This window comes from Leptonychotes weddellii, chromosome 7 (assembly GCF_054177405.1).
Source record: "Leptonychotes weddellii isolate Sample4059 chromosome 7, ASM5417740v2, whole genome shotgun sequence".
NCBI classification, from domain to species: domain Eukaryota; kingdom Metazoa; phylum Chordata; class Mammalia; order Carnivora; family Phocidae; genus Leptonychotes; species Leptonychotes weddellii.
This window is the reverse complement of record NC_138375.1, coordinates 37,881,244-37,907,065: the sequence shown is the minus strand read 5'-3', so window position 1 is coordinate 37,907,065 and position 25,822 is coordinate 37,881,244. Positions and strand designations below refer to the sequence as shown.

The 25,822-nt window shown below is 48.5% G+C and overlaps 2 protein-coding genes across 2 annotated transcripts; both read right to left on the bottom strand.

Annotated features, from left to right (window-relative positions):
• Positions 1 to 6: 6 nt before the first annotated feature.
• On the bottom strand, positions 7 to 11,524 carry PCYOX1L (prenylcysteine oxidase 1 like). The gene is made up of 6 exons (XM_006745251.3): positions 11,393 to 11,524; positions 7,359 to 7,565; positions 5,326 to 5,500; positions 3,476 to 3,687; positions 1,155 to 1,295; positions 7 to 690 (listed from the first exon to the last, which is right to left on the bottom strand). Exons 1-6 carry the CDS (start codon positions 11,478 to 11,480, stop codon positions 29 to 31), a joined length of 1,485 nt encoding a protein of 494 aa, XP_006745314.2. The 5' UTR covers positions 11,481 to 11,524; the 3' UTR covers positions 7 to 28.
• Positions 11,525 to 13,891: 2,367 nt separating this feature from the next.
• GRPEL2 (GrpE like 2, mitochondrial) lies at positions 13,892 to 25,112 on the bottom strand. Its single transcript, XM_081826154.1, has 4 exons — positions 24,963 to 25,112; positions 22,141 to 22,294; positions 21,219 to 21,300; positions 13,892 to 17,163 (listed from the first exon to the last, which is right to left on the bottom strand). Exons 1-4 carry the CDS (start codon positions 25,103 to 25,105, stop codon positions 16,799 to 16,801), a joined length of 744 nt encoding a protein of 247 aa, XP_081682280.1. The 5' UTR covers positions 25,106 to 25,112; the 3' UTR covers positions 13,892 to 16,798.
• Positions 25,113 to 25,822: the final 710 nt, after the last annotated feature.

Below are 25,822 nucleotides of genomic sequence, written 5' to 3'. Positions count from 1 at the left end.
GGACGCTCCCGGGCTGTCCCCGGTGCCCTCACAGCTCAGTCTTCACCTTGTGCATCAAATCCTTCTGGTCGATCTTGTCTAGGTCCTGGTACCAGCGGTTGTAAGCCAGCAGGGCCACGTTCTTGGCAGCCACAGCCATCACCTCCACGGAGCTGGCCGCCCACTCCAGCGCATTGAGGTGGAAGAGTTGGTCGTGGAGGGCAAAGCGCGGGAGGGTGGTGTGGGAGCCGTACACAGGGTGGGCCTGCCACTCGGCTGTCTGCACCGAGTAATAGGAGCGGAAGAGGGTCTTCAGCTGGGAGCGGAGGAGGGGCCTGGGGGACTGGACTCGCCAAACCGCGGCCTCCTGGGGCTGCTTGCGCCGGAAGTTGGCCGAGATGTTGACGGGACAGATGTTGTCCAGAGCGCAGAAGAAGCTGGGGAAATCTGTGGTGAGGATGCTGGCAAAGGGGAAAAGCTTAGGGTCGGGGAAACCGAAGTAGGAAGAGTTGAGGTAGCCATGGACCAAGGAGACCACGGTGGGCTGGAAAGAGCCCTGCGCGGCATCGATGGGCGGGTCGAAGCCTTCAAAGGTGATGGAGCTGCTGCCGTTGTCCAGGTGCAGGGGAGTGGCGATGACCACTATGTCATAGAAGTCGGACCCGTTGCCCACCCCGTTCTCATACTCTACATAGTACAGGGGTTTCCCTTCTGGAAGGAGAGAGAATAGAGCACAAAAGTCACTTTGTTCCTTGCCCACTACCCACTGATCTCCACCTGGGGCCCAGCGCTGAGGGTAGGAGGCTCTGGGTGCTGTGGGGCCGGTGGGATGGTGGGTCCTGGGCTTTCCATGCTGGTGTGGCTGCAGAGGGAGCACTGGACTGGGAGTCAGGAATCCGGAGCTTTTGCTCTAGCTCTGCGGCTGACTAGCTGGAGGGCCTTGGGCAAGGCTGAGGCTCACAGTCCTCAGTGGTCAAATGAACGGGGCTGGCTGAATGCGAGTCTCAGCTTTCTGGCTCTGACATTTGAATCAGGACGACAGTGCCCTCTGGTGTCACTGGGCAGTGCCGGAACCACTTGGCAGCCTTTCCCAGACCAGGGTTTAGGGACAGACTGGTGGAAGTGTTCCTGGTCTAGGAAATCGAGCGGCCACATGCCCTGCTCTGCTCACTCACCTGTATTTTGCAGGGTCACAGAGGTCACTGTGGCATGGATCACATTGGCCTTGGTGAGCTTCAGCAGACTGGAACAAACCAGCTTGTTACCTCCCTCCACAGACCACAGGCTGCCCTGGGCCCCGGCTAGCGACATGGCTCCTGGGCAAAGGGGGAGAGTGGCCAGTGGGTTCTCAGAATCACTGGGCTGTGGGGCCGGAGAGTCCGGAACCATCCTACCTGCTGGGCCTACCTCTCAGGCCAAGCCTCCCCCAACATGGGCATGGAGAGACAACACATACACAAATACAATAAAATTTACAAGTGAAGTGAAAACAGGCTCAATGCAAGAGCCATCTATAAAAGATCACAGATGGTAAGATTCTGTTTATACGGACTACCCAGAAGGGGCAAATCCCTAGAAACACAAAGTGGATTTATGGTTGCCCAGGTCTAGAAGGTGGGGGGTTGTCAGGGAGGTGATGGCTACAGGTATGGGGTATTCTGGAGGCAATGAGAATATTCCAAAATTGACTGTGATAATGGATGCACAACTCAAATTCACTTTACATCGGTGAATTGGGGGCACCTGGCTGGCTCAGTCAGTGGAACGTGTGACTTTTGATCTCAGGGTTGTGAGTTCTAGCCCCACGTTGGGTTGTTGGGTGTAGAGATTACTTAAAAATATAAATGGGTGAATTGTGCGGTATATGAATTATATCTTGAAGGGTACACACAAGCTACTGGAAGAGTGAGCAGGAGAGCCTCGCTGAGGGAACATGTGGTGGGGCCTGAAGGCTGGGAAGCAGCTAGCCACGCCAGCAGCCGGAGGGACTGCATCCTGGGCACGAGGGAGGTGCTTGTCAGATACAAACCTTTTCGTTCATTTATTCAACAAAAATGGGCTGAGTGCCTCCACTGGTCCAGGCCCTGTTCTAAGGGTTTGGGATACATCAGTAAGCAAAGGAGACAGAGCTTCCTGCCCTTGGGAAGCCGACGTTCTAGTGGGAAGAGACGAAAGAAGTAAATGAGATAGGCAGCTAGAAGCTGACACTGCAGGGTAGGAGGACTGGCACTGCTGGGGGCAGGAGGAGGCGTCCATGTGATTGAAAACTGGGTGGTAGCGTAGTGTCAATGACAAGGAACATCTGGACAAAGACATGGTGGGGAGTAAGAGTTTACCGCGACTGTGTCTCAGGGAAGAAATGTTCAAGCGGAGGGATGGCCGCCCAAAAGCCCCAGTGCATCTGGAACGCTGGAGACATGCAAAGGAGTCCAGAGTGGCTGGGCTGGGGTGAGTGGGGAAGGTGGTGGGGCCTGGACCATGGAGGGCCTTGCAGGCCACTGCAAGGACTCTGGCTTTTACTTGAAGGCAAGTGGGAGCCCTTACAGAATTTTACACATAGGTCTGACGTGTCTTGTTTTAAAAGGATTATCCCGCTGATGTATTGAGAATAGCCTGCAGGGGGCAGGGGGTGGGGGAGGGGGTCTGGCAGGAGACTTGCAGTAATCCGGGTGAGGGATGCTGAGCTTAGACCAGGGAGGAAGCAGTGGTGGGAAGTAGTCAGATTCTGGATATATGTGGAAGGCAAAGCAGATGAGATTTCTTTCCTTTCCTTTCCTTTCTCTCTTTGTTCCTCTCTCTCTCTCTCTCTCCCTTCCCCCCTCCCTCCCTTTGCAGATGAGATTTCTTGACATACCATGTGATGGATATGAGAGAAAGCATGAGCCCAGGTTTTGGCTGGAGCAACAGGAAGGAGCTATTACCAACCAAGCTGGGAAGACTCTCAGAGAGGCAGGCTTGAGGGGAAAGGTCAGGAGCTCAGGTCTGGCCACCCTGAGTGCCTACCAGGCCCACCAGTGGAGACATAAGGGTAGCACCGGACACGTGAGTCTGCAGTCCTGGAGGGAGGTCTGGCCTGGAGGTCATGCTTGGGAGTCAGTGGGCGGAAGTGTGAGTGGTTGAGAAGCGGACCAAGGACTGAGCCTGCACTTCCATGTTAGGAGGGTAGAAGAGAAGGAACCTGGCCTGCGCTGGAGGATGGCAGGCTGTGTATATGGACCCCAGTGGGGCCGGTCCTGAAACTAGCCCAATCGGGAGTGGTGGAAACACACCGGACCTAAGACCTGAGCTTTGCTTCCACCATCTGAGAAGTGGGGTGAACATTATCTCCTGCCAGCCTGGAGGGCCCATACCAGAATCAAATAGGGTTAAGGCAATAAGGTGCTTAGGCAACTGTACTGAGCCTGGTTGAGTGTGAGGTTGTTACGGGGAGCCCAGCCCATTCTGGGCACTGTGGGCCGGGACAGGGCAGCAGACAGGCCGAGGGCCTGAGGCTCACCGGCGAAGGCAGGCATCGCTGCGGACTGGCCATAGCTGGCCCGCAGGACGGCAGAGACGACATCGTCGATAAAGCGCTGGGTGACGCCCACCTGGAGCAGGGACTCGGCCACGGAGCGCTGGGTCATGTTGACGAAGGCAGACTCCCCCAGTGAGTAGAGCAGCTCCTCCACGCCCGAGAAGGCATAACCATGGGCCTGGTACTTATAGATCCTGGAAGACGTGCAGAGTTGGAGCCCGTGTACAGAACGGCCTTTCGGCTGAGCACCCACTCCTGGCTCATCGCACCCGGGAGGCCCAGCAGGGCCCCGGGGCCTCTCCTCTCCATGTAGTGGGTGAGAAAGGAGGCTGCTAACTTGGCCTCTTTGCTGACCCCGGTGGGCCTTTCCCAACCACAGGGACAGCGCAGGGGGTAAGGCAAATATTCTTGAACCCCACTAGACCCGGCTTCGCATCATGGCTCTGCTAAAGGACAACTACGGCACCTCTCGGAGCCACTCCCTGCCTGAGGACACAGAGGGGACCACCCAGGGGTACTACCAGGCAGCAGGCCAGAGCCCCCCCGCCCCCAACACATCCCTCTCTCCAGCAGCATGGGCTCTGAGCTGGCTTCTAGGGCCATGCTGGACCCGATGGTACCTGCCTCACGCCAATGTCGTCACTCTCTGTGCTAGCCCAGCCTGGCCTCCCTTCTGGCTTGCTCCGACAGGGCTCCCACGCACCCCCCGAGTTCTCGTCTTGTCCCTCCACAGCTCTCCCAGTCTCAGGGACTCATCGGCTGATGGATTTCCAAAGAGCAGAGGCACTGGTCTTTGAAAGGCTGCCTCCTGGGCTGCTTTGTCAACGTGTTGAGTCTGGTCATAATGGGACATCCAGATAGAGTTCCTCTCCCACGAAAGAAAAAAAGTCAGCGTTGTAGGTTTGGGTAAAATGGACAAGGGAGAAAGACGTAAGAAAGAGGGGGTAAGGACATTACGTTTGGGGGACACCTGAAAGTAGAAGGTAGAGATGCAATGAAGGGCATAGGTGTGGAGGTGGGGAGAGTGGCGAAGTGCCAGGACCCAGCAAGGAGGCCGGGGGGCCATCCTGAATGTCTGCGTCTGGGCCAGGGAGCAGGGAGGACCTTCAGGGGAGAGCGGGAGTGCCAGATGGCGAGTGGGTGAACGGTGAGAAGTGGACAGAGTGACATTGGACCACTTGTCCTCATCATCTGAAGGAGTGGGGGAGGAGGCCGGGGCCCAAGGAGGAGGGAAGTGGTGAAAAAAGGAGTTTGTTCTAGATGGGAAAACTGGGGGACAGTAGGGCTTATAAGGGCATGACCCACAGGCTGTATGAGGCCTACAGATGTGCTTCATTTGGCTTATTTCTAAGATGGACTGGTTGCATATACTGAAAAACCAGGAGATTTCACGCATCACTCTGGATTTCCAGCTTCTTCTAAAAAACTGGAAGACCTAGCCACAGGAGGTGGGCCTTCCCACACGGCAGAGTGCTGGCCGCCCCCTTCAGGTGGGGCCCTGCTCTTCGGGGCACCCCACTCCCACTCTTCTCTTCCACCGGCTGCCTCTGCTTATGCACGCCCCAGGTATGCCCTTGTAGGTGGATGCATTTGCAAGCCCTGCTCCGAGTCATTCGGCTAGCGTGACAACACCAGAAACCCACCCCCGCACCATGTCAGTCCAGTCCTCGCGCTGGGGGCTCGCCCAGGAGCAGGACTGAACTGTGCGGGGCTCTCATGTGCAAGCAAGTCCCCCTTCTCCTTCTCGACAGTTTCCAGGCCAGCCGGTTCCTTCCCCACCTCTCTTCCTCGCTCCCTCTGGAACGCCCTCCCTGCAGCCTGCCCCGCCATACCTCATGAACTTCTCCATGACCTCCTCCACCCACATCTGCAGCCTCAGGAAGCTGATGCCATAATGCCACCAGAGACGGAACAGGTTCAGCAGGTACCAGTCGGTCTCCTCCAGCACAAAGTGCTCCCCGCTGAAGATGGCGCTCCTGCCCACCACCTCTCGCCGGTGCCTCAGCCCTGAGGAGACAGGGAGGAGCCTCAGGTCCCTCTCAAAGGGCCCCCCCTGGAGATCCAGTGGTGCCTGAGCGAAACTTAGGGTCCTCCTGAAGGATGCAAATGGACCCACTCCATTAAAGGGAATAGGGACACACTACGGTTTGTTCATCCATGCTGCTTGTTTTTTTTTTTTTTTAATGTTTTATTTATTTATTCATGAAAGTCAGAGAGAGAGAGAGAGAGAGAGAGGCAGAGGCAGAGGGAGAAGCAGGCTCCCCGCCTAGCAGGGAGCCCGATGCGGGACTCGATCCCAGAACCCTGGGATCATGACCTGAGCCGGAGGCAGACGCTTAACCATCTGAGCCACCCAGGCGCCCCCATGCTGCTTGTTTAAAACAGTCAATGGATGCCCTGGGCAGGCTAGTCGATAAAGACGTGAGAGTTAAAATAATGTACCAGCTTACGGGTTTTTTTTCCAACAGGGATGCACTCAGCCATGAGTGTGGGAAATTCACATGTCATCCCAGAATGGCCAGGGACTGACAGCTGGCTCTCGGGTGGCAGCCCTGGCCACCGAGACCACCTGGACGGAGTCCCAGCCCTTTGCACACGCGACAGCTTACAGAGCACAGGGACTTCAGCATCTCGCTTCGTCCTCTTTCAGCCTGGGAAGAGGCAGAAGAGGTGACAGCACTCCCAGTTAAAGATGTAGAAACGAGGGGACGCCTGGGTGGCTCAGTTGGTTAAGCAACTGCCTTCGGCACAGGTCATGATCCTGGAGTCCCGGGATCGAGTCCCGCGTCGGGCTCCCTGCTCGGCGGGGAGTCTGCTTCTCCCTCTGATCCTCCCCCTCTCATGCTCTCTGTCTCCCATTCTCTCTCTCAGATAAATAAATAAAAATCTTTAAAAAAAAAAAAGATGTAGAAACGAGGCTTGGGTTCTAGGACCTGCCCCAAGTCACGGGCTTTGTTACTTTCCTATCTCCTGTCCCTGAGCCACTAAGTTCCCCATCGCGGAGGCCACTTGCCTTCAGCATCCTTCCAGAGATATTTTCTGCCAACACTCCTAAGTATGTATATCTAGGAGTTACTCCTCCTCTGCCCCCACATACTATACGCGGCTCTGCACCTTACTCACATACTGTGTCTCCAAGATTGTTCTATACTTGGGCCTAAAGGACTTCCTCAAGCTGGCTGCTGAATAGTCTGCTGTACACGTAAACAATATTTACTCTCAGATCCCAGTGGGTGGGCAGGTGGGACATTTTCAACCTTCTGCTACCTCAAACAACGCTGTGAGGAATAACTTCGTTTGTATGCCACTTAGCTCTTCTGCAAGTACACCTGCAGGGCCACTTCCAAGAAGTAGAGTTTGGGTGTCAAACAGTCTATGTATTTGTGGTTTCGCTAGATGCTGCCGGGGTTGAATCCAGCTCTTACTCATTAGCGGCGGGGCCGCAGCAGAGGTGTAGACATTTCCTCAGGAGATCTAACACCTGTCTTGCAGGAGGGTGGCTGGGTAGGGAGGATTGGGGGTGACGTAATGCCTACATCCCACCTAGAAGGATGTCAGGTAGCTGGCAAGCACACAGCATGTGGAAGCCATTATGATTGTGGCTACTGAGAGGCAGCAAATTGAAAGGGAAAGAAACTGGCTTGGGAGTCAAACCTGGGTTCTAATCCCAGCTCTGCAACTAACTCACTGTGTAACTTCAGACAAGTTCCTTCCCCTCTCTGATCTCAGCTGCTCCATCTGTAAAATGAGGAGATGGGGCTACATGACCTTCTGGCCTTGACCTTCGGGGCCCTCTGGGAGGAGCCCAATGGCTGCCACTAGCCCTGGATGCGACACGCGGGGAGCCCGGGCGCAGTGCACTCACCCAGCTGCTTGACGAAGTCCTGCATGTGCAGGCTCAGGGAGTGGAAGGAGGCGGCCCCGCTCTCATAGTGCTGCTTGTTGACGGAGATGGTGGCCAGGCGGCCGCCCACGGTCCCCTTCTCAAACACGTCGATCTGTACCCGGGGGCCGAAGTGTTGCTGGAGGAAATGGGCCACGGCGGAGCCCCCGATTCCGGCCCCAACCACAGCTGTCAGCAGGCCCGGGAGGCAGAGGAGGGGAGAGACAGAGCATGGGCGTGAGGCCGCAGGTCCCACCCTCACCGCCCCCTGGGAGGTGGTTCCCAGGCCCTTGCATTTCGCAGGCTTATCACCTCTCAAAAAGGAAATCCTCGGGCTAGTTTTTTAGTAAAGCTATTTACAAAGAGCAAAGGACAACCTGAAAATTGTCACCTGCTGTAACGCTCATTTTATAATGGAAATGACACGTTAGCAGGAAAGAATCTCAACATTTTGGATGATCACTTAAAGGAAATACATTTAGTTTTATACAAACTCATTACATTGTCCCTATTTTCATTTCACTCTGAATTGGTGACAACCTGGTTGCTGCAAGTACTGTTAGGTGAGATCAGTGTTTGGGAACCACTCCTTAATCTGGGGGTCGGCAAACTACAGCCTGTGGGCCAATTCTAGGCCCACGACTGTTTTTGCAAACAGAGTCCTACTGGAACTCTTTCTGGAGCTTGTTTATGGGGCTGCTTTCATGCTAGGGCGGAAGAGATGAGTAGTTGCCACGGAGACTGTATGGCCTGCAAAGCCTAAAGTATTTACTCTCTGTCCCTTTACTGAAGTCAGCCAACCCTTGCTCTAGGGCAACCTACCACCTGACCCTTTAATCACTTCTACATTCGGTGTTTGCCAAGACTGGAATGCACCCTGGGACGGGCCGCTCACTACCGTGCAGGGCGCCCTTTGCCGGTTTGGACTCTCTCTTGTTCTGAAGTTTCAGCTTTGATGTCTTTGGGGATCTTATCATCCACTGTCTTTTCTATGCCTCCTGCTTTCCTGCTATTTGCAAACTTGGTTCATAAGCCATGCGTGTTCCCATCCAAGTCACTGATACAATGCTTCGCTGGCGATGTGGGCTCTGAGGGGTTCCGAGGCACCACTGTCCAGACAGAGCCTAATCTAGCTACTCAGACTCCGTAACACTCTGCAAAGACGGCAAGGCGGCTACGAAGCTACTGAACTGGACGGCCACACCTCCCACAACCTGAGACCCAGCTTTCTTCTCATCTGGCAGTCGGTCCAAATAGAAAAGGAGATAAATCTGGTGTTGATTTGTCCTCACTGGACCCCTGTTGGACCCATGCCAGAGGAGGGGAGAGAAACAAGCTCCTGTCAAGAAGGCAAAAATACAAGGTTATGATCTGGCCCCCCTTCACTTACGCACTCCCTGCCCCACTCCCAACACTCCACTTGCTCGTGTGCCTTGACTTCTTTGGCTGTGGAACCCACGACTTTGCTCTCTCACCCTTGTGCTGCGGCCTGCGCTGCTCCCTGTCAGGAGTGCTGTCGCCTTTTGCCTCGCTGCTTCTGTGGCCCCCACGTGCAGTTAGAGCTTGGCTTGCCTCGCTCACCGAAGACAAGTCGGGTGTCACTCCCACATATTCCTACAGCACACGCTCCTTCCCCGGGGCCTCGTGCTTGCACGCTCTCCTCCCCTGGTCCGTTTAAGGGCCAAGAGCAGCTCACCAGGCCCCCGGATCCTGGCAGGTGGTAAAGCTAAGTATTTGTTGCATCTTGAAAAAAACAAACCACTTCCTCCTTTTCAGTGTTTACACAACCATTTCCAAGAGTGCCCTTAGCCTTTTCCAACCAGTGTGCTCCCCCCAAATTATCCATTCTTCAGAGGAACAAACATCACGAGGCCTGGAAGCTGCCCAGAGGGCTACAGGGAAGCAAAAGAGCTCACCTCGTTGAGAAGCAGCGCATTCAACGCCCACAAACTGACACCCACTCCCTGGTCCGTGATAAGATGTGCTAGGGCACAAGAGAATCAAGCAGGGCTTTTGTCCTCCTGAGCTCATGCAGGGAGTGGGCAGACAGACTCTTGCACAATGAGCTATGACAACGTGTGACCAAGTGCAACAACAGGGTGCCAGGGAATCCTGGGGAGGAAGCAACAAATTCTGCCTGAGCACGTGGAGACACAGGCTTCCCAGGGGAAGTCACATCTGACCAGGGCCCTGGAGGACAACCGGCTTTGCCCGGTAGCAGAAACACATTCTCCCCAGCGAGAACAGCAGGAGCAGGGTGGCGTGTGGAACTCCGTGTGTGTGTGTGTCAGGTTAGGGCGGCGTGTGGAACTCTGTGTGTGTGTGTGTGTCAGGTTAAAGGGTCCAACATCACACCGAGGTACTCAAATTTGACCCTGCAGCAGACTGGGGGTGAAGCCATCCTCATAGGAAGCTCCTCAGAGTCGTGTGTCGAGTCCAAACCACCAAGGGTGAACGGAGGCTTCTGTCCAATAGCTGAGGACAATCAAAAAGGCTACTGAGCATCTTGGCATTGCCAAGTGCCCTGCCCTGGGTGACCTCTGGGGCCAGGTAGGCAGGGATGAGGCAGGCAACCAGCTGTGCCCTGTTGGAAACAGGAGTGCTGGGAGGAGGCCCTGCTCCTTCCCAGGGGCCAGTGTGAAGTGTCTTGTTCTGTTGCCCATTTTTGAGAGATGAAGGGAGTGTCCTGCCCTCCAGACATGGCCTGCCTAACTTCCCCAACCTTCGGAGCCTGGCTCAAAATCCACCTTCTCCCTGAGGTCTTCTCTGACCACACTAGCTCTCAGGATTCTCTCTCCCTTGAAAACCCTAAACTCTCAGTCCCAAATTGATTTCTGGCTGTCTGTCTTAACCATTTATGGCTTGAGCTGAGGTTTTGTAATCCAAAGAAGCCTTGGCACTATACTGGCCCAGTAAGTCTGTGGTGCTCCCACGGGACATGCTTCCCTGCCAACAGGGGTGCAGAGAGGGCAGCTTAGTGGAGTGGAGACTCTGTCCCCTCACACCAGAAGCCTAGCATCTCTGCCTGTGGGAATTTTATATTCGAGGGACTGGAAAATCTTTAGGAGTCCTGTCGAGTTGAAATGACAATTGTTAAGAGAAATAAACTGCAAACAAATATGGAACTTTCGTCAATGAGATGCATGAGAAGGTATTCAGCAAAGTGTCCTGATGTCTGCAGTTTATTTTGAAATGCATTAAGATGTAAGATGAATTAATGGGGGGGGGGTGATAGCCATGTAAACACGCAAGTATAGGAGCAGTTTGCTAAGGGCAGAACCTAGGTGGTGAGTACACAGTTGATCACTGTACATCCAGTTCTTTCAGTTCTGCTGTACATCTGAAAATTTTCAAAATAAAATAATAAAATCCAAGATGACTGCTGTTAAAAGTTCTCCACTGTCACTCAGCAAACTGATCTCCAGCAGACCTACCATGGGTTCTGTCTCCTATTCTCCCTGAGGGTTTGGCTTAGATGCTCCTTCTACGGAGCCCTCCGGAGCCCTCCAGAGCCCTCCCAGAGCCTGGAAGATGGACGAAGCGCTCTTCCCATCGGGGCACCTTCTCGGCCTTACCGCTGACTTCCCTGTATTGCACAGTCCCTCCTCCAGACAGGAACTACGGAGCACTGTGCCTGCCACACAGACGGTCCTCAATAAACCTTTACGAATGACATCACCCAGACCAGGTCCTCTCTGCCATCCATCGGGGCGTCCACCGCAGATGCTCGATGCCCCTGGACCTTCTGGTCAGATCAGTGGCCAGTCCGGTCCCAAGCCTCTCTTCCGCCCCCGGTAGCCGTCGCCACATGCCCTGGGATCAGCACCTTGCCTACCGCCGGTCCCCTTCCTCGCCCAGTGTCAGTCCCTCGCCTCTTCTCCAGCCAGTTCCTTTCCCGAGGACCCCTCCCCTCGCTCAGCTTCCTTCCCCTTCCCCCACCCGGTTGCTCCCGGCTGGGATCCCTTTTCCCTCGCAGCCCTCCCCCCGCGCAGGCCCCCACCCCGTCCTTCCCGCACCGATTTTGCTGGGCCGGGCGTCTCCGCCCGTGGCGGCGGCGGCCAGGAGCGCCGCTAGCGCGGCGAGGAGCCGGGCAGCGCGGGCCATGGCGGGCGGCGATCCGGACAGCACGCCGGGGCTCGGCGCTCGCGGGTTGGCGCTGGGCTCGCCGCCCCGCCCCGGCGCCCCACTGGCTGTTCCGCCTTCAGCCCGGCTGGCCACTGCCTCTCATTGGTCGGGCAGCCGTCTCTCTCCAGCACTAGGCGCTCATTAGCTGCAGCCCTCTCGGGCAGGCTCGGTCCGCCGCAGCTCCCCCGTCCCGCCTCCTGGATGCGGGCTCCCCATTGGCTGGCTCGTCCTGCCCACGCGCAGGTGTGCGCGCTCCCGGCGCTCAGCATCAGGACCAGGGCCCGGCTGCGGGGAGATCGATGCGAGAGGCGGACGACCTCGGTTCCAGTCTAACCACTGCGAGTTCCTAGCTCGCTAACGGGCCGTCTCTGTGTCTCCTTCGGTTTCCCTGCTCTCCCCTTTCTAGGCGGTTGTGACAGTCACATGAGATCAGGGACGTGATACCGCTCGGCAGCGTCTGCAAGTGCAGCAAATTGCAGACCAAGCGTGGGCAGCCATGGTGGCTGGACGCTCCCCTCCGCGTGTGTGGAAACAAGGCCAGATGCTTTCGAGACTGCTGTCACTGACGTGCATTTGCAGGTTCTACATGCAGTTTGTGTCTCTGCCTTCTACTTAATCCAAAGGGAAGGGTTTCATCCAGTCTCTTCTCAGAGGGAGGAAAGGTAGGAAGGGAGGCATACGCTCCCATTTTCACCCTCAGAAAACAAGAGCAGCTCAGTGTGGTTAGTTAATTACATGGTGAAGGACAGATTCCTCTAGCAGAAAATAAAGTTGGGGATGAGTTTCAGGATAAGGGAAACCCATATTTAATTCGTCAGATTGTGGCTAAGAGAGCAGACTGAAAGGGTTCAGAAGATAGTAAAAGAGCATACAGCTGGGATTCTAAGTCAGCTCTCTGAGTCATAAAACTGCCAAACTGGTTACTAGTAAAGTGGTAGACGAACAAACATGCATTTCTTATAATCTTAAAAAAATCTTTTTGGCAATGTTTATGTCAGAATAAAACTTTTTAAGTTCATTCCCAATGACTCAAGATATTCCCTTAAATTTTTTGTTAAATAAGCATTCATCAATTACTTTGTGCCAAGTTCTCTTATGTGCTGACTTAATCCAATCCGTGTAGCTTTTTGGTAAGGTAAATTTTACTAACCCTAAAATTCCACTCCCCCCCCCCCCTGCCAAACAAAAGGCCTCACATATTTATTACTGAACCAACCTACTGGTGCAGAAGCATGGGAACAGAGAAAAATCATCTTCCCAATAAAACATGTCTATTGTTCAGGAAGTAGTGATGTTTACACTAGGAGACCAGGAGTGAAGCTGGGTGACTCTATCAAGTTCCCTGTTGCTGCATAACAAACTAACCGAAAACTTAGTGGCTACAAGTAACAATCATTTGCTTTGCCCATAAATACGTGCTTTGGGCAGGGCTCGGTGAGATCAGCTCATCTCTGTTCCATGCGGTGTCAGATGGGGCTGTTCCACTAGGGGCTGGAGGATCCACTTTCAAAATGACTCGAGATGGCTGGCAAGACGGTGTTGGCTATCAGCTGAAGTCTCAGCTGGGGCCCGGTTCCACTCCACAAGCTGCTTCAGTTTGCCCTTAATTTGAAGGCTGAGTTCTAAGGGTACACATCCAGAGATAGGACGGTTTGGGTCCAGAAACCAGGAGTCACTTCTACATTCTATTGGTCATCCACAAAGTCCAGATTCAAGGAGATTTGGGGCCATGTTTTAAAATCTCCACAGTGAACCTGACCATGTGGACAGTCCGAGAGGATACAAGTAAGAGTATACTTCCTAGCACTGGGACTATGGGAAGCAATGTATTAGGGAGCCAGGGTATACAGACAAGATTGGAAGAGTAATGAAATCCAAGGCCAAATTGCTGGAAAGGCTGGCTCCAAAGAGGGCCACTCAGCCAGGAGGCTGGGTATGTAGAGGCCAGCTGAGAAGCAGATGTACAAAGCCAGGCAGAGCTTGGCAAGGACTCATGGAAGCTGAAGATCTGAGTAAGGCCACATGTCAGTTATCTGGTTGAGAGGATCAGAAGTCCAGCAGTTCAAGTGAAGTGGTTGAAGCAGATAAGACAATTAGAACCAAGAAGAAAGTGTAAGAAAATAAGGCAATGCCAGAGAAGAAGGCAGAAACAGGAGTCCAGATCTAAGAAATACATAAGAATCAGAATGAAGCAAGGCCAAGGAGGTAGGAAAACAGGTAAGACTTCAACACCAAGGTAGGGTGTAGAATGATGTCTACACTGCATCATTTGGCTGGGCCGCTGTGGGATCTCAAGGTACCTCTGCTGAGCGTCGACTAGGTGGGTCAGCAGTCAATGAAGGGACCATAATGTCAATATATAGGCAGACAAAGACACTAAACACACGAACTGCAGTTATGTCAATTCAGGTTTTATTGAAGTTGCCTCTGAATATTCTATTTCATCCTTAGTTTTCCCTATTTGATTTGCTTTAGTGTACAAGAACCTTTCTTCACTTATCAGATCCTTTGCCATGAAAGAGCACCAATTAACTTATCAGTATCAAACTGATTCCCTTATGACACTGAAGAAAATCTGTACAAGGTTTGTAGAATCCATGTACTAAAACACCAGGATCCCCTCTTCAAGTGAGCCAAAGCTTCCTTACATATCTGCAGGCCTACAACATCTTTTCGCTTTACCATCAAGATCAAAGTAAAGAAGAGCACAGACACAATTTTCTTGCTCCTCCAGTCTAAAAGTGTGGATTTTTTGCATTACAGTTAAAAAAACAGAAAAAACCAGAAGCTAGAAGGAAAATAAGTCACTGTGATTGATTAAATTACAATTTTTTTTTATAGAGAAGCAGCACTTAACCAGTTTTCCCCTTTCCCTAGACTTTAGGCAGCTATAAAAACATAGGCAAAATAACATGTATAATAAAAAGTAATAAAAATAAATATTTGAGGGCCTACTGCAGTAGACAATTTACACATTTCATTTAATCCTCACAATACTGTGAGGGAATTATAATCATTGTACAAACAAGGAAGCAGGCTCAGAAGGGTGAAATGACTGGGGCCCAAGATCACACAGGTGACTGGGCTGGGATTTATGTTCAAGTCTATGCCTCCAGAGCCTAAGCTCTAATATGCTGCTCTGGCTCCCAAAAGCCCAAGTTTTTGGGATTCTTACCACTGTAGCTCCATCTTCTAAATTTACACTTTTAAGTCTGCATAACTACTGAATAATAAAAGAGCTTAAAGTTATTCTCAATCTACTTGCTAAAACAGGAGTTTGCAAGGAGTATTAGAAAACTCTTCAAGTACTTGGAACATTCCATACCTAAAATGATGGTTGTTCTAATTCACTGATAATGACAGCTAGTAATTCAAGAACACATAGGTAATTGCAATTGGCTCCTTTTCTTGTTGCCACCATCTGTCAATCTCAAAGGAATGAAGGCAAAAAAAAAAAGACAAATTCCTATTGTGAAATCCAACTGCTCATTAAATTTACAGTATGCACTTAGTGGAAAGCCCAAAGAGGTTCTGGTTTTAAAATCTTACCACCAGTCTTTTGTTTGCTTCTTAAGAGCACTCATTTGTTTTTTTTAAGTATCTAATTCTGGTGGAGATGGCAGGGCCCACTGGGGGATGGCTTTATTGATACATATGAGGAGTCTGCTAGAACTATCTATGATGTCTAAGAGGATAACTTTTAATACTCCACAGGATGGGGTCATAAAGTTCCAGTAGAAATGGATTTACGTTATGGATAACTAACTTAAAAAGCCTGAACCTATGCAATCTGGACATCTAACAATCTTTGTCCACTGGGGACATATTTGCATGTTCATTATAGAACTGCTGGATCTTAAATGATTAAAGTTAATATCTAGTTGTTCCTTATTCAAGTTCTCACTGAAATTTAGTTTACTAGTTTTAGACATTTTTTGAGTCCAGTCCCAAAAAGACGTTTTCATGCTTAAGAAGCTGAAAGGGTGAGATGAGATCATCATTAAGGCCTCTTCTAACATTAAAATCTCCATAATTGACCTCCTTTCTAAAGTCTGATTGATAGGTCATTCACTTGCTCATTTATTGAACAAATCTTTTACAGAACACCAGCCATAAGCAAGGCTAAAAAAAGTAAAAAACATATAGGCTCATTAATTCTAGGAGGTCAATACATAAAGGACAGCTAGATGTTAATAAACGTAATATAAGAAAGATACGAAAACTAGAAAATAAAGCTTATCAGTGTGAGAGAGGTAGTGATTTGTGAGTACCAAATAAAAAAATTCAGCATAACTAAATGAAATGAGAAATCGTAGAAACCTAACATTTTTGTCCTGACCACCTCCCTGCATAATCTAATAAAGGATGATGAGGCAAATCTGACAAAGTGGAAAATTTAAGGACTAGTGGAGAGAAAAGCTGTAGGTAAATTACCTACATAGACTGATTTGGGTCATTAGCTATTGGTGCTGCCTTGGTTTCCCTGAAATAATTATATACCTAGGGAGGCCGAAAATTACTGGAAGGTAACTCAGCAAAGAAAGCACAAGGATTCTTGATCATACTCGCTAGAAAGGAACCTGGTATCTTGAATTTCTTGATACTTCATTTCTATGCCTACAGAGCCTAAGCTCTATTATGCTGCTCTGGCTCCCAAGTCTTGTCTGGGCCTTAATTAGCCCTTGTAAATGGGAATTGGAAAGGGACAATGAGTGTGCATATGGCCTACCTGGTGGGGACTACAAGGACAAAAGATGGCTAAAAGGAAAATAAAATAAAAAGGGGAAATCCTAAAAATCTATGTGTATAAAAACCAACCCAAATGATCTAAATTCATGTAACTCTAAAGCTTTATCATCTAAGCACCCAGATGTTGAACCAATCCCTACCATCTCCTTTTCCCATGAAATACAAGATCCTATATAATTCCTGTTATAGGGACCATTAGAAAGAAACATTCAGTTGAAAATACATAAGCATATACTCATTTCCACATTTTAAAAAGATTTTCAATTGATAGTCATCAGAGTACCAATTTTAAAATAATTTTCTTAAACATATTTGGACAAAGGCCATAGGATCACTTGTCACATTGTTCAAATGCCCAATGGCAAGACTTCTGATGAGACCAAATAGGTCACATTAAATCAGTAGAGTATCTTAGAAATAAAGCCAATATGACTAAATCCAAAACAGATCACATGAAGTACCTCATGTACAATACAAACCTAGTTTAATAAATAAAGGAAACACAGGTGACTGTACCCTGGGAGAACATTCGGTTCCTCATGGCCCATTCATAGTCTTCTCTGAGACTCCACTGCCACTTCCACCCGGGCAAGTCTAATGGTGCGGCCATGAAGCTTGTAGCCATCTTGCCTTACTAACGCCACGGTGCCAGGCTGCACCCCAACACGAGCTGGCACGTGACAGAGGAGTTCATGCTCATGAGGGTCATATTTGTCACCGATGGGTGTCATCTTCTCCAGGCCATGTTTGGCAAACACACTTTTCAGCTTTGCTTCTAAAAGTGACAAGCCTCGGAAGATCTTCTCCAAAGTGAGCTTCTGGTCCCCAGGCTCTGTTTCTTCAGAAATGTACTCTCTAGTCTTCTCCAAAATGTCTGCCACTTCGACCAGGTCCTTGCAGAAACTCTGAATTCCTAGAGAAACCAGACACTTTTATTGTTTGTGAAGAAATCACTTTGCTCTTGGGGGTGAAGTATGGGGAAGGCCCAGAGAAGTGGTGGTATACTGGATACCCCAGGAAGTGGGAGGATTGCCACACAGGACCCAGGGATCATCATCAACGATTATCAGCTTACCCAACTGACAAACCAGCGTTTCTCTTGGAAGGCATATGACTGGGAAGCCTACTAGGGAAAGGGAAAGATGGTGAGAACCTAAGAACTAGGTAAGTCTGCACGCAGGAGGCTCAGAAACCCGTCCTTTAAAAACTGGATCATTGTTTCTTGTATTTTTATTGCTATTCACCTTTAATACTGAGTTATGTACATTTTGAAAATTCTTGTAGGTCTTAATTTTGCTAAGACATACATTCTCAATAGGGACAAGATATTGGCATTTCATGGGGCAGGGGGCAATAATACAAAAGTTAGTTGACAAGACCGTGCTAAGGGAGCTTCAAGAATCGTTTATTCTTGAGGATTGGCTAAACAAGGACAGGAAAGCAGGATACTCCATAGATGAGATGAGTCTCCAACTGCCTGCTCGAAAGTTACATATATTTGCTGGAGATGGGCCACAAAACTTTTAAAATCTTTTTAGTCATATGAACTGTTCTAAAAGTAAACTCAATTGTTGAGAAATCTCATTACTCCCAATGTAGCATCTTGATTTTTCTTACAGAAATGTTAAGGAATGTCATCATTACAGATATCTATGATAACAGCAAAGCCCTGGTGGGAACTAGTGAAGGGTGAAGGCTTTTGTTCATCTGGTTTTAATCCAGGGACAGTTTTGTTTTTTTTTTTAAAGATATTATTTATTCATTGGCGGGCGGGGGAGAGTGCATGCACGAGTGGCATGAGGGGCAGAGGGAGAGGGAGAAGCAAACTCCCTGCTGAGCAGGAAGCCCGAGGCTTGATCCCATGACCTGAGCCGAAGTCAGTCACTTAACTGAGCCACCCAGGGATCCCAATCGAGGGACAGTTTTAAGGCCATGAGTCAAAAAATAGGCAGCCACCTTAACTGTATTCAGAGGTAAAAAGGAAGATTATCTACAGGGAAGCAATAAAAGAGATGACGGAGAAGAAATTTTCTAGACTTGCTGCCTAGATTCTGGAAGGAACAACTGAGAGAGGTGGAAATTCTATCTTTAACTTCTGGGTGATAGAGATGCATTATAGCATCTTGAGAAAAACAAGTGTAATAGGATTCAAATTAGTCTAAGAACGTATATAATGGATTTGGGGTGCTAGGGCATGACAGATGGGCAGGAAGAGAAGATATCAGAAGAAACAGGAGAACCAAATGAAGGAATGCTGGTGAGACCTGGTCTGGTGTAGAAGAGGAGGCGAAGGAGAGGAAAGAGTAAAACCAGCAGGCATTTCCAGGGAACCAGACTTGGTGTGATCAAAGTTCCACGAGATACCCCCCCCACCTCCACCGGGGATGGCAGCCATAAATATTAATGGCTATTAATAAAATCAGCTGGAAAGGTAGAAGAGATTTGCCAAAGGCTTGAGAAGTATGCCGATTAGATAAAAACTCCACCCAAGAGAAAAGAATGTCTCATAAAGATCAATCGGGGTACTAAAGGCATCTCCTGGCTATTAAAAGAAGACATATATGCTAATAGAGTTTTGAAAGTAGCAGGCTTCTGGGGAGACTTGTACACTGCCATGGTACAAAGAACCCTGGCTTCTGTTCAGTCAAGTTGTATGAATTTGGGTAAACAGAAACCCAGGTTCTCTTGTGTATAGTGAGGGGTTCAGTCTCTGATTCTATTCTAATTACTGTTACTTCAGTAGGAAGTTGGTGTCTGCACCATTTCTTGGGAGTGGGGGGTGAGGGAGAATCTTTATGACCTGTTTAAGAGAAGAGTTACTGAGACAAAACTATTCCTGGAAGGAGGGTCATTATGCTATACTACATATTAACTAAACACAATAAAAGCTTTCTGCTTTTTTTCTACCTCCATGCTCCCTGACCAATCTTCAATTTTTCTAAGTATTCCTGGCCACTAGAAGGAAATGACCCAAGCAAATAACTTAGGTGGCATACTGCTAGACACATTTTGCTCTCTAAATGAATACATTAGATTATCAAATTATTTTGAGCTTAGCTAATACTTGTTTGTTCCTGGGAACCTTATCAATTCTTGAGGAAATTGATATAACTGATATACCCCATCAAAGCTTGACTTCTGGTAAGCCATTTTACCCTGTTCCCCTCAAGCAGGCAAGAGGTCTTCCCCAGAAACCAGCTGGTTTATTTGCTACAGAAATTCCTTGTAGCTCAAAGGTGAGCAGACTTTTCCTAAAGGGCCATATAGTAAATATTTTAGGTTTTGTGGGACAAGAGGCAAAAATCAAGGATCTTATGTAGATGATTATTTAATAAATGAGAAAATTTATTTCTATAGATTTTTAATAATGAAATTCAGAACTGTATTTATGGACTAACACACAGGCTGTAATTTGCTAAGCCCTGTCCTGATGGTTGGAAATAAGACACTAAAACTTGGATGAAACATCAGTAATACAATTTGGGGGTCAGTACTTAAGCTGATACTCATAGCCTTGAAATGTGATGTCTCTAGCACTGAATGAAAAGCAGAAGGCTATGCCAAAGCACTGGGGCTGGACGGGACAGGATAGGAATGAAGTGAATCCTATGCACAGATAGCAGATAAAATCCAGAGAACAGGAACTAGTGTGACATAGGGAAAAGACTAATAGACTGGGGGTCAGGAGACAATGGACTCATGTCTCTGTCACCAATGAATTTTTTCAGCTCACTTGTAAAAGGAGATTGGACTACATAAAATCCAAGGGCTCCTCAAGCACCTTCATTCTATGTGAAGTCAAAGTATAATGCTCTGTATGAAATTATGAGCCAAGGCAAGTAATCACAGATTTGCCCTCTACCCTTCAATCCATTACTAACACTTTCATGAACACGTTTGGAACGAGATGTTGTGTGTTCAGAGAAAAATTTCTGTAAGACTTTATTTTTTATTTTTTTAAATGTGAGGCCTTCAAACGTATATATATATATTTGAGATTTTATTTTTAAGTAATCTCTACACCCGATGTGGGGCTCAAAAGCCTAACCCAGAGATCAAGAGTTGCATGCTCCACAAAGCCAGCCAGGCACCCCTGAAACACTTCAAATTGACCAAAAAGATTATTCGGTCATCAGTGAAAAAATAGATGTGATCTAGTAACAACTTCCAGAGTTATCTGCTTCCATATGGTCCGAGCCTTTGTCTTTTGAGTTATTTTATAACTTAGTAAGTTGTAAATACTGATGGTAATGCAAATGATTTTTGTCCATAGTAGTGAAAATAGTTGTAGTGTCCACAGTAATGAAAATGATTTTTGTCCACTTCATCTCTCTGGTGGAGATACAGTTGATTACTGCACTATGGATATAGACCAGTTTTGCGTCTACGAAGCAAATTTTAGTATTCCTGATTGCCCATGCGTCTTGTTCTTTGGATTCTCCTCTGAACATCTTAATGATTCACTTGTTTATTAATGAGTTAAACAGAATTGATTGTATAAGCACTAGAATGTTAAGTGTACATGCTTGAAAAATAAAGTAACAAAGGTTTTGGTCAAAACAAAGGCAAGCATTATTTTAGCAAATGGTTGACTTGGCAACATTCCCAATAAAGATCTTAGAAAACATATGGCAAGAGTGGAAGGGCAGGGTAGGATTGGTTTAGGACCTAGATGTGTTTTTTACTATGTTCAGTTTGCAAAACTGCTAGTAAGTATCCTTAAACTAAAAGGTTGTTTTTTTTTTTTTTTTGAGATAGAGTGCCTGCATGCAGGGGGCGGACGGGCAGAGGGAGAGACAGAATCCCAAGCAGGGTCCATTCCCAGTGTACAGCCCAACGCGGGGTTCAACCTTCCGACTAAGATCATGACCTCAGCCGAAGCCAAGAATCGGACACTTAACCGACTGAGCCACCCAGGTGTCCCAAACTCAAAGGTATTTTAGTTTTTATCACAAATAAATCTCTCACCAAATATCTTGGCGTCTTCTACACATCTCTGGGTTCGCCGCCTTATGTTTTCACCATCGGCTACAGCTCTCTGGTATCTCATCTGACACCAAAAGCAAAGTCAAAATGATCAGAAAATACATGCTTGCTGGTGGAAAAGAATGTTTTTGCTTACTTTACAAACTTCACCCTTGGGATAGGTTTTTATAAAAACAAAACTTAGGAGCTGTAGGCATCTTCGATCAGCTACTACAAATCCCGCGTCAAAGCAGGAACTTACTCTTCACAGCAGCCCTGATAGGCTGTCATTTAGCCTCCTACTCTTAACACTTCACAACAGTTTTCAAGCTCATTATCTTGAGCACAAGCTTCCTTTTTCAGACACAGCCAATACTGCCAACCCTTTCTTTTGTTGAGCTGAACTCCAGGACAACAAACAGTAAGTTTTAAAAACGTGTCATCTTTTGAAGGCAGTTAGTTTAGCTCCTTAATCTTTTCCTCTTTCATTCTTATAATCCTTGATTCCTTTAATTGCTCTCACAAGACATGCTTTGCTACCTCCTTACCATTCTGGGTGGCCTTGCTTTGGAACTACTCTAATTATCGCCCTCAAAGCTTGTCTGTCACCCCGGTATGGCAGAGTATGCCAGATGGAGTCTGACTGGCAGAGTACAATGATAAATGACATATTCATTCAACAAATATCTATAGAGGTTTTACTACATGCCAGGCCCTGAGCTTCCTCTGGTATGTAAGTACTGTGACATAACATGTTTTTAACTACGAGAGACTACTTTGCCTAGTATACCTAGCAGGACAGTGGAGATGGGGGGAGAGGTAAAGAGCCAATGAGACGAAATTTAATTTAAAAAAAGGACACAAAAACTGTACGTGGATATTTAAACCAGAGAGGGGATGTGAGGGACAGACAAAATCTACTCACTGTTAAGTCCTGGACTTCCTTCTCCAGTTTCACAGCTTTCAGCTTTAAGGCTCGTTCGGCCAGAGAGGGCCCAAGCTCATCGGGAGGGTCCTCAGAACTGCAGTCCTCACCAGCAGTTCTCTGGGTGGCGGTGCTGAAAGGATGTGGCCATCCCCTTAAGTGGGAGGGAGGGGGCACATGAAGAAATGCCATCACACACAGACAAACTGCTTGCGGTCACAGTAACAACACCAACACTTAGAAAGGGCTTACTAAGTGCCAGACACCGTTGTCAGGTTTTACGTAAATCATCTTTACATCTCACGGTGTATGAGAGAAATTATATTATCATCTCAATTTTTTTTTAAAAAAGGTTTTATTTATTTATTTGAGACAGAGACAGCACGAGTGGTGGGGAGGGGCAGAGGGAGAGGGAGAAGCAGACACCCAGCTGAGCAAGGAGCCTGACGCCAGGACCCTGAGATCATGACCTGAGCCAAGGCAGATGTCTAACCCACTGAGCCGCCCAGGCGCCCCTATCATCTCAATTTTATAAATGGGAAAACTGAGGCTCAGAGAGGCTTATGACTTGCTTAAGATGACATAGCTAGTATTCTGTTGAATCAGGATACTGAACACAAGGCAGGAGGAATAGCCAGAAGTGGGGACACAAAAGTCAGTAAGAGAAAACCAAGTTCTAATGCCCAGAACCAGAGGGGCCATATCAGAAGCGGGAATTCAAAACACAAATAATTTCTGATTCAATCCTTCATTTTACACATAGGGAAAATTAAGCCCAGCAAAGGGACTGTGTCAAACTGGAGTTAGGCCTAGAATTCTATAGCTTTCTTGACAAGCTCTGAAGTAAGGCTCTTAAAAAAGAGAACCTGTGTTAAGAGAAATTCTGAGTTGAGAACTCACTTCTGTGTAAAATCAAGTCAGTTAAATACTTATAAAACACTATACGTTCCAGACTGTGAACTATAAACAGGTGAATAAAATGGACCTTTATATTCAATCATGTTTGTCATCTACAATTTCATACAGCTCAAATGTCTGACATATAGTTGTTTACAAAGGAAGAAATTTAGGGCAGGGGCTACTTTACAAATCTTGGCTTATAGCAGTTCTGACTCCTCTTTCAAGGAAGTTTCCATTACACTTTCTGGATTCCCATAATCTGATTCGAAGTAAAATCAACAAAATCAATCTGTGAGTACAAAAGATCTTTAAAACAAATAATTTACTCATATAAACTGGCATATATTGAAGAGCAGTCATTGAGGTGACATCCGTGCAAAGATTTAAAGGGGGTAAAATGAGTTTGCTTCAAGAAAGGGAGAGGGTGGGGCGCCTGGGTGGCTCAGTTGGTTAAGTGGCTGCCTGCGGCTCAGGTTATGATCCCAGAGTCCTGAGATCGAGCCCTGCATCAGGCTCTCTGCTCAGCGGGAAGCCTAGTTCTCCCTCTCCTACTCCCCCTGCTTGTGTTCCCTCTCTCATTGTGTCTCTCTCTGTCAAATAAATAAATAAAATCTTTTAAATTAAAAAAAAAAAAAGGAGAGGGAACAGTCAGTAGAAAGCTATGGGCAAGATGACTTTTATGCCCCAGACTTTCCAGGCCAGGCCTGAACTCAATTATTACAATCTGGTGTCAGATTATATGTGGTTCCACATTTTTGGTTCAGAAAATATGGTCACCTTAGATCTGGGGCAAATCACACAGGGTGAAGTACCTCCTTCCTCCTAAACTCCTAACAAACTACATTTATCCAATTGAAAGTAGGTCATAACACTCCCAGGGCCAGTTTAAAGAGAAAATGGCCAAAGCCCAAGTCTGAAGAGGACAGTTGAGGCTGATCCCTTCAATTCTTCCTGCTCCAGAACTGGAGTGAGGGGAAATTTTATCAGAAGCAAACTTTTTTCTTCTGGTCACTTCCCTACATCACAGACTGCCAAAAAGACTTAAAAAGTCCGAAACCCTGAATTCAATCTGGCACCCAGGTGCTAGGTCAAGTGTGTTAAAATAAAAAGGTGACAAATAGTTATGCGCAATTCCCGGATTCCCCGCAGCTTAATTTACATTTCAGAAGTCCAACCTTACCCCACAGTTCACTCATTTTTATACTTTCTGAGAAACAGTCAAACACAGAGTCGCCCCTCAGAATAATTAACGTTGCTTACTAATTAAAAGCGCCGATTCTAGAGTCCTGACTGGTTTCTAATCTGGGTTCCACCATTACAGAGTATTTGAGTTTGGGAAAGTTACCGAACTTTTCCAAATCTCAGTTTTTTCGACTGAATGGGAGAATAAAAAGAACAATCCTGAGAGTTCTAGAGTCAGCGTAAGTAATCAATAAAAGGTGCCGCAGCCGATGGTGAAAAGCAGCAAATGCAACTACAAAGACTCCCGAGGGCAGGTGGAAGGGCCGTTTGGAGACCAAGTCGACCGCCCTCCTTTTACCGACAGGTGAAGCGAAGCCGAGATAATGGGGAAGGGACTGGCCTAGGGTCACACAGGGAGTCAGCGGGGAGAATTCCAATTTAACTGCAGACACCTCAGCTGGAGAGAAAAGGGCCGGGACACGTACATCCCCAATTCAGTCGATGCTCGAGGCTGAAGAGTTCCCACTTCCGAGGAACGTGACCTCGGCTCTTCCTTGGCCTAGCAAGGAGGCGCGGCTGTGTGCCTCAGTTTCCTTCTCTGTAAAATGGGGCCGTGAGCGCCGGATCGGACAGCCGAGAGGCTTGGTGGGTCATCTCGCGCCCTCCAGCCCACAACCGCCCTTCCAGCTTTCTTGTCTCGCACTATCCTCAACCCCCGACCCGCGGCCTGCCTGGCTCACCTGCCTTCGGACGCGGCACTCGAGGCCAGGAGGCGCTGCAACAGCCGCCGGACCGCCCATACGGACCGCGCGGCCATATTCCCGATCTCGGCTGACGGAGGCAGCGCAGGCGCACTTGCTCCAAATGACGAGATAAGCGACATACCACGCTTCCCGGCAGCCTCTGCGGGCGCTCCCAGCCCAGGGCCTCGGACTCCAACGCCACACTTCCGGTTGTCAGTGCGCGCGCGGTGCTGGTGCCTATCCGGTGTCTCCGACCGAACGCGACACTTCCGGTCCCCAGCGTGTTGGGCGCGTAGGACGGGTTTCTGTGGCGGGACTTAGGCTCGGTGCTGGTCGCGAAATCCGCCGCCAGCACGGGGGATCGCAGCTGTACCCTCAAGGAGCTTCCGTGAAATTGTAAACAATAAGTGAATGCAAACGCGACTTCAAGTCAAAATATGACTGGTGGTTAAAGGTGGGGGCGTGGTGCCGCGGAAGCGTGGAATACGCTGTGGCCAAGTGTGGGCAGTTTCCCCAGAGGAAATACTCGAACTGAAAGCTGAAGAATGAGTAGATGAAAAGAGGAGGAAAGTGGTTCAGGTAGAGGTAAACAGCATCTGCAAAGACCAGTCCAGAGGGAGAGTATATTGCGAGTAAGGCGCTGAACTATGGGGGAAAGAGGGCCAGGCAACACAACACAGTTAGTGGAACAGATCACGCGAGGGATTTAAAAAACTTGAAGCCCAATTCCGCCATCACTCTTCCCTGCTTTTTTCTCCAGTTCCCTTGTTTTCTGACTTCGCTATGTTTTTAAATGTTGTGTATTTTCTCATTTCCCTTCACTGGAATGTGAACTCCATTAGGGCAGAGAGGAGTTG